Source organism: Pan troglodytes, chromosome 2, assembly GCF_028858775.2.
Source record: "Pan troglodytes isolate AG18354 chromosome 2, NHGRI_mPanTro3-v2.0_pri, whole genome shotgun sequence".
NCBI classification, from domain to species: domain Eukaryota; kingdom Metazoa; phylum Chordata; class Mammalia; order Primates; family Hominidae; genus Pan; species Pan troglodytes.
The window spans coordinates 93,789,800-93,798,651 of record NC_086015.1 but is presented as its reverse complement, the minus strand read 5'-3'; the positions used below and the strand labels follow the sequence as shown (position 1 = coordinate 93,798,651).

At 34.9% G+C, this 8,852-nt stretch overlaps 1 protein-coding gene across 6 annotated transcripts in view; it reads right to left on the bottom strand.

The window, feature by feature from the left end:
* Positions 1–365: 365 nt before the first annotated feature.
* The window catches only part of EPHA3 (EPH receptor A3), a 369,016-nt gene continuing 360,529 nt past the window's right edge, over positions 366–8,852 (bottom strand). For 2 of the 6 annotated variants that reach the window (XM_516601.7, XM_009445906.4), the window contains exon 17: positions 366–3,090. In XM_516601.7, the coding sequence (XP_516601.4) occupies positions 2,985–3,090 (106 nt within the window). In that variant the 3' untranslated portion in view covers positions 366–2,984. The remainder of the gene's footprint in view (positions 3,091–8,852) is intronic. The other 4 variants (XM_009445905.5, XM_063806921.1, XM_063806920.1 and 1 more) reach the window with 3 other exon arrangements.

Here is an 8,852-nt window from a genome sequence, read left to right as displayed (position 1 = left end):
TGATCTCTTAGCTAGGGAGTTTATCCCCAGATAATTCTGTCACTTATTCTAAACATTTTCTTTTTTAGAAAATTAATCCAATTTATTTGTTTTCTGTTATTTGCAATCAAAAGAGAACTGCCTATTACAGTTGTGTTTATTAACTTTGAAATAATATTTACTGATTACTTTTCTGGCTTATTCATAATGAGATGTAGACCAAAAACATGTGGATTATACAATGTAAATCCCTCCTCACTAATGGAGAATAAAAGCCCAGAAGCATATTTTTTGTGATTTATGTAAATTTCATTATTTTGCTGTTTAAATAAGCACATATTTTTATATATTTTTAAAAAACTTCAAAGACCACTTCTGTATTCCAATCTGTAAAAAATATTTTCATTATGTTTATTATAAAAATATAAATGTTTCCACTACAAATCATTTTACATTAGTAAGAGGCCATCTACATTGTACAACATAAACTGAGTAATATTTTGAAAAGACAAGTTTAAAGTAAACACATATTGCCAATCATATCACATTTATACATGGCTTGATTGATATTTAGCACAGCATAAACTGAGTGAGTTACCAGAAATAAATAATATATGTAAATCAAATTTAAGATACAAAACAGATCATATGGTACATAACATCATGTAGGAGTTGTGGCTTTATGTTTACTGAAAGTCAATGCAGTTCCTGTACAAAGAGATGGCCGTAAGCATTCTAGTACCTCTACTCCATGGTTAAGAATCGTACACTTATGTTTACATATGTACAGGGTAAGAATTGTGTAAAGTAAATTTATGAGAGGTCAAGGAGAAAAATATTAATAAAATGAAGAACAGTATATGGTGTATACAACCTCTACTTTCAGATGGAAACCACAGCCAAAATAAGTGAAATAGATTCAACAATCCTCAACTTCTATTAGTTTATGAAATGCATGGGTTTTGTTGAGTATGCTCAGAATAGTACCTAAAAAAGAAAATAGTAGTCTGGGAAAAAATTAGATTGAAACCACATTCAGATCTCATTCTAACATTCCAAACACAAAATACTTGATTTAAAAAAAAATGTTTTCTAGCTGCTGATAGCAGGTATAAGTGAAATTTGTGATTAATTTTATAATCACAAGTGTATTTCTAAAAATTTCATGCTCTTATATATCCAATACAGAATTCTAGTAGCCTGATTTGACTAAGGAATATTGCCAAGATTTGAGAAACAATCATATCCGAAGGAGCACAATCTAAGTCTTATTACACTAAATCTACAACAGATTAGCACTTGTGAATTTTGATTTGTGATTGTAAGCTGTGTTTCATTAGCGTTCCATTTTGCATAAGAACATTAAGTTTGCAGCATTGTTTTATCCATTCTAGTGACATATGCATTTCTTATACTCAAGATCATATCAGCATTAGAAAGAGTATCGATAGAGCTAAAATGTTGCTTCAGAATATATTACTAGCTAGATATCCACCAGGTACATCTTTTCAAAATTACTGAGCAAGCTCATAGTTAGCCTTTATGTAATAGTAAGTCTAAATCCCTGTGATGAGAAATTTCTCTCCTGTCTACACATTTTGAGGCGTTTGCTAGATGACCAACTATTCTGAAAATGTTATGTCCAGTAAATTCAAAGAAGTTCAATCCTTCTAAGTTACACACCAAAACTGCACCATGTGCATTGAAGTGGAAGACTCTTAAAGATAATAATACCTGGTACTAATGATCACAATGTTTAATTAATTCACCTAAACACCAGTGATACAGAGGAGTAGTTCTGTTATCATCATTCTCTATAAACAGCTCAGCAAGTTTCAGCAACAATAGTAAGTGACTTTTCAAAGCCAGTGAGCCAGTAATTTTTTTTTTTTTTTTTTACTCATGCATTGGCCTATAGGCTGTGTTGTCAATTAGTGCAGCATTCTATATAAGATTCCACTTCTCTCCAGTGGAGCTATTCTCGGAAGCTCTAACACGGCTCCTTCACTAAAGGAGGGAGTTGATAGTCTCTAAGCACCAGAGCAGGAAAGGTATGTTATCTGGTTGAAAATCCATTGCATACAAGCTGGTATATTACACTAAGTTGTGAGCATACAGTTTATAATAAACGGAGAGGCAACAATGATTGGGATAACAGATTTGAGAGATTTGGTTAGTGTATGAACAGGAAAAGGATTTCATTTTTTAAAAATATATGTAAGTGGATGGTTCAAAAAATCTGAAAGAAACCCATTATTATCTGTGTCTAGTTAAATTGCTGACAATTTGAGAGAGCATTTGGCACTTGGCTGTAACAAATCCATATTAAATCATCAAGGCATAAATAGAAAACAATAAAAACAATTCAAAAGAAAATAAATATGTACTTTTTTCAAAAATTAAGACATTTCTTTACATGATATACTTAAGGAAGCTAACAATTTAAAAATGTGTAGTACTTAAAACAACTACAAACTTCATCTCTATATGCTTTAAACAGATAAAAGAGAATAATGCAGTGATAAGGTAGTAAATATGGCCAGATAGTTTGAGGTATACATTCCTCTGTGTTGCTTGCTTTAAAAGAAACAAAATACCTGTTACAGATTTCCTCTGTATATAAAAATATTACAAGTTTTTTCTTTTGTGGCTCTACCTAAACAAAGCCACCATGTCCATTTTGTTATTTCACTTGTTTTGATTTTATGATAGTCAGTTTATGATCAATGGCTATATGCTAGTTCTTCACCATTTTACGCTGAAGAATTAAATTTAATCCATTAACTAATATTTAAAAAAGCAATTACAAAAAAATACCCCACCCACCCATCCAATAAATGATAGGGGAAAATAAAGAGTTTTTCAATTCCATTTTAAGGCATTTGTACTCATATTTGAGTGTCTTATTGGACTTGGAACTTCCACCAGTATCTCCAGAATTATTGTCTGTCTGCAGGATGATGCTACGGCTTCCACAGCCACCACTTCCGTCCAGAAGCAGTGCTTTACACAGGAACTGGGCCATTCTTTGATTGCGTTTCTAGAGCTTTAATGCTACTGATGATCTTCTTCTGTGGCCCAACCACGGTGACACCAACCTTTTTCATGTCACTGTAAAAAAAGAAAACAATATAAGAATCGGTTTCCTCGATAGTGTATAAGCAGGAGATTTTCAATTAGCACAATTTGCACAATGATATATTCTAGTACTGTGGACTTAATTGTCTGATATTTGCATCATCTGTGTTATGTCCCGACCGTTCCACCATCTTGTAGAAGGCTATATAGATGGTGTAGTGGGTTGAATAGAGTTTCCCCAAAATCTCTGTCAATCCCAAACCTCACAATGCGATTTTATTTGGATAGAGGGTCACTGCAGATGTAACTAATACACCGATTGGGAAAATATCTTACTGGATTAGGGTGGTACATAAATCCAGTGACAGTTTCCTTTTAAGAGAATAGGATACACAGAGAAGAAGGCGATGTACAAATGGAGTCAGAGATTGGAGTTATGTTGCCACAATCCAGAGAACACCAGGATCCACCAGAAACTAGAAGAGACGAGGAAGAATTCACCCCTAGAGACTGGAGCAATTGTGGTACTGCCAACATCTTGATTTCAGACTTCTGCCGCCAGAATTCCAAGAAAAAAACTTCTGTTGTTTAAGCCAATAAATTTGTGGTAACTTCTTGTGGCAGCCTTAGGAAACTAATATCAATGATCACACATTCTTTGTGGGGTTTTATCTCTTTCCCTTGAATCTGGGGACTGCTTCAGCTAACAGAGTACGCCAGAATTGACATTGTATCACTTTCTTCATTCAGGTCTTAGGAAACTGCCAGCCTCTACTTATTGCTTGAGATATCCTCTCTGGGGGCTCTAGAGCTGCCATATAAAAAGTCTGACTACCTGATACTATTTCACAGGAGAGGCCATATGTAAGCACCTTGGCCTACAATCCCAGGTGAGACCAGCTGTACAGCTAACTGTACCAAGGCAGACGTCGAAATGAAAGCATCTCCAGCCCTCCACATCAGATCAGTCCATTTGGCAGCTGTAAGCTTCTGTCAACATCAACCTCAGAGCACAAAGAATCACCCACCTGAGCTCTGCCCTCATTTATAACCCACAACACTATGATGTATAATAAACCTCTTGCTGTTTTAGCCTTTAAGTTTTCGGGGAGGCTGCTGTGCAGCCATAGATAACTGGAATAATCTCATTAAAGTACACAGTTCTTTCAAAGTAGAAAAACAATGACAAAGACATATCTCTTTTATTAAATATATAATAATTTAAAGTCAGAAAGTAGGCATTAAAATAAAGATTATAAAAACATAAGGAATTTCATTTAGGTAAAAAAGACAGCTAATGTGCAAATGGTTAATTATATATTCTTGTTTCAAGTAATTAGTTCATATATTCATGTCTTTCAGGATTGAGAGATGCTCAAACATCCCCCTCTAATGAAATCTTCCCCAACCTTCCTATTTAATATTTTAAAACTTTTCTGTACTTGTATCTGCACTTTCTGTTTTCTTTTCTTGTTTCATTTTCTTCCAAAGCATTTATTACCATCTGACATATTGACTTTCTTTCTGATTTATTTTCTTTATTCCCTATCTTACTCCACAAGAAGGTAAATTCCATGTGAACTGGGATTCTTTTTTTTTCTCGTACTCTGTTTATCAACAGCAACCTAAACAATGGCTGCCAGTTAGTGGGCTCAATACAAATTTGCTAAAGAAAGAAACATACAAAATATATTTTTCTGGGTAAAGATGACCAGGGCGTAAAGTATCATTTGTCAAGGAGAGCCAGGAAAATTGAGAATGGCAAGGAAAAAAGAACACGTGTGAACACACCACACACAGACACAGACACACACAGAGGGGCTTCCTTTATACTGAGCATAAAGAAAGAAAAAATTGGGAATTCAACTACATAGAAATGGATTAATCGATTTCTTAAGAAATGGGTTCCTAGGCAATAAAGGTGTTCAAGAAAACAATAGGTAACCATTTGAGAAGAAATGTAGTTGTTATTTAAGCATTAGGGCATTAAATTAACCGAGACTCTACCGAATTCCTACCATCTGGGCTGAGAAGGTTCCTGATGACCTTCAGGTTCCCTCCCTGCTGACTGTCAAAGGGCTGATAAATCCTCTATGGAGAGCTTGTGCCTTGCCTTAGGCCCTATCTAATCATACGCTTTCTCAGGAAGGCTAGTGGGGATGTATGGGAATGTGAGGCTTGCCACGCTTAGTGTACTGCGGATGATGGAAGCCTTCACTTGGAGTAATGTATGCTACTTCTGTTGATCCCTGCCTTTGAGAATGTGCGTTACAGGATTTCGATAAACATACCATGAATCTACCTTTAAAACAAAGAATAAACATTTCTCCACTTATCCCCAAACGACAGCAAAGTCAGTTTTTGAGTCTAGAGCCAGAAAACAGGACAGATACAAGTATGGGTATGCAAATCAATAGATTCTCACTCTTTCTTTTTTCTTTCATCTTCTTCCAATACCATATCCTATGTTTTATGACTAGATGATTTTTTGTCCTTTGTCTCTTCCCTTTCCCCTTCTTAAAATAATAGTCATGGAATGTAATCCCAGCACTTTGGGAGGCCGAGGCGGGTGAATCACGAGGTCAGGAGAGCAAGACCATCCTGACTAACGCGGTGATACCCCGTCTCTACTAAAAATACAAAAAAATTAGCGGGGCGTGGTGGCGGGCGCCTGTAGTCCCAGCTACTCCGGAGGCTGAGGCAGGAGAATGGCGTGAACCCAGGAGGCGGAGCTTGCAGTGAGCCGAGATCGCGCCACTGCACTCCAGCCTGGGCGACAGAGCGAGAATCCGCCTCAAAAACATAAATAAATAAATAAATAAATAAATAAATAAAAATAATAATAGTCATGGAAAGTAAATATATATAATATTTATATTATATGAGTAAATATATATATATAATATTTATATATTCCAATGCAGTAATTGCCTGAGCTCTTTGAGAAATTTAAGCATAGTTACTGAGTACTGCTTGCTATGATGTTTGGCCCTGATCTTCCTTCTGAACTGAAGCACTCATCCCCAAGTGGCTAGAAAAAAAAATGTGATGCTGAGTTCACAGACCGATTTGAGACATTCCTCATCACTTCTTCATAGCTGCACCTCCTGAGTGTATTCCTCAAGAAATGTTCTGCAAAAAACTGTTTTACATTCTGTATCTGTGAACCCAATATAAGCAAACATATATATATAATATGCTTATATATATACATGTTTATATATATATACATGTTTATATATGTTATCTACAATATATTAACATTATATATAATATATAATATATAATATATATTTTTATATATTTATATAAATACACTACATATAAATGTTTTATATACAATTTTTTTACTTAATGCAAATGATTATATTGGACTTTTGAAAAGAGAATTAAAGTAATTATCCATTTGGGTTATTCCTTAGCTAGGGCTTTTAAACACCCTCTAGTCTCTCTATTCTTGCCTGAATATCTTCTGTCCACTACTCTGCCATGTCCAAAATAATTTGGAACCCCCAGTTGCTGCTGTCTCCATAACACTCTGTGTGCTCATTTCATTTTGACTGTCCTGTTCAGAAGAGTGGTGGAAAAGTTCAAGACTAAAGAGCAGCTCCAGACTGAGACCAGAGGTTAAAGTGTTATCTGGTACTTCAAAGGCAAAGGGATAGGTGATGACACTTTGAAAATGGCATCCAAGGGTGCAGGATAATGACATGTGGCAATGAATCTGCTTAATATTCATTCCACACACTTAATTCTCTTTCTAGTTCCACAGTCACAGCCACTCTAACCTTTCGCTTTCTCCCTTTCTCACTTTAACCTTCCTAAATCCATCTTAGGTTATGAAATAATGTCTTGAAATATGTATTTATTAAACAAAATCGCATGTGTTCTGGGCTTTGTTAAAAAATGAGATAACTTGAGTAGCTTGCATGTCAATGAAATCTCTAAACTAACGAAAGTAAATTAATATGCATTTGAATGTGAAATTTTATTGATCTTTTCCTATACTTTGACAGCCTGAATAGGAATAAAGATATCTTTTTCTATTCTAGGAGGATCTCCACAGTTATTTGGTCAAGCAAATCATTTCTGAATTGAGTCTGGATGGCACAAAGAAAATACAGACTGAAAGCAATCAAATTCAAACAATAAGCCAGGAACCTGAAAGAAAGCTAAAATATCTAGCTCAATATTTTACAGCATTTATGCTGAAAATGTTGCCTCATTATATTTACCCAAATTATTAGTATATTAAAGACTTTTAATAAATTCTCTTTTTGTAATATAAATTAGGAGCATGAGGTGCATGACACTATGAAGACTCAAGGAAAAAAGCAGCTCCTTTCAAGAAGGAGTGTTAGGGCAAAGGTGTTAATCCTATATTGTCCCTGAATTGAGGAGAAAGGACAGAAGAAGGAATATTGTGGGGAGTGCAATATGGACATATCCATACCACCTGACTCAGTGTGCAGGACAAACCTGAAAAAGCTGTCTTTCAGGAAAAGTCAGCTTTCATCTTGAATGTATATTCACAGGTTGTTAAAATAATAATAACAATTAAGTAAAAATATTCCAACCAGCCAAAAAGAGTTTGACGTCCAACATGGTATTGCTGACATAAGTAACGTCGCTAACTTGGAAAGTATGACAAATGCTGTCATTCACTTTTTTAAAGCAAATAGCTTTCTTATCACATTCGTAGCTTATAATGGCTGACAATATTTGAATTGCAAACTAGCAGTTAATCTTATCAACAGTGTTCTGCCTCATACATTTCAATATAGTGTTTCAATATCTAAAAGTTTTGAGTGTTGATATTTTATTGAGAGTAAACATTTGCATAACTTTGCCTTTGAAAATCTGGCAATGACGTGGACATGTTCAACTTTGTGTTTGCTTTTCACTATGCTTCTGTGCTCTACAGCAGGTGTTTTGTATATCATAACCCTAACTGTTTATATTACTAAAATAAGAATTTATAAAAATATTTAAACACATGACTATATCCTGAGACTGTATCTGATCAAAATAAGTACCACAGAAACCCAAGTGTACTGTCGATTGGGTCAGAAGTCTATTCAATAAACACCACATTCCACTTTGAACAGGAATGCTGGTGCATGTTAAATTGACTAGGGTAAGTTTATTATTTTAGAACAAGTCCTCTTCTTCAATAATCGCAAACTGTTCCTGTAAGTCCTTCTTTGGCTTTATGTCTTTCTGATTGTAATGTTACACCATAAATTATAAACTTATTTATTTGTTTGTTGGGCACTTATATCTATTAATTACATGGCATGTTCTTTTCTGGCATCTAATCTGTTATTTTTCACAGTGATGTTGAATGATTGACAGGGTGGCAATGAAAGTCTTTATATATTCAACAATATTTAAATATTTAAATATTAGTGGGAGATGATAATACTTAAAGAAACTTGGGGGACTAAAGGGTTTATTTAATTTAACAAAGATCAAAGAAAGACTGACACAAAGATGAACAGTTTCCCAATAGACCATGCAAGCGACAACATTCTGGACAAGTTTTGGTGTATCTATCCAGTATACACTTCTTTCTTTGGGACAGTTCTCCATCTTATCTTCAGGAAAAGGCCCCTAGAGCCAAGTTCATACTACCTCATTCTACTTCTTTTGAAGATAAATGACTAGATACTAGTAAACATATGACTTTGGAGGTGCCAATGTACAAGTGGGACTGAGCCAGTCCTACTTTCTCTCCTGGTAACTTAGAATTAAGGGAGTTGGACCCTGGTCAGTTGAATGGCACTATAAGGCTA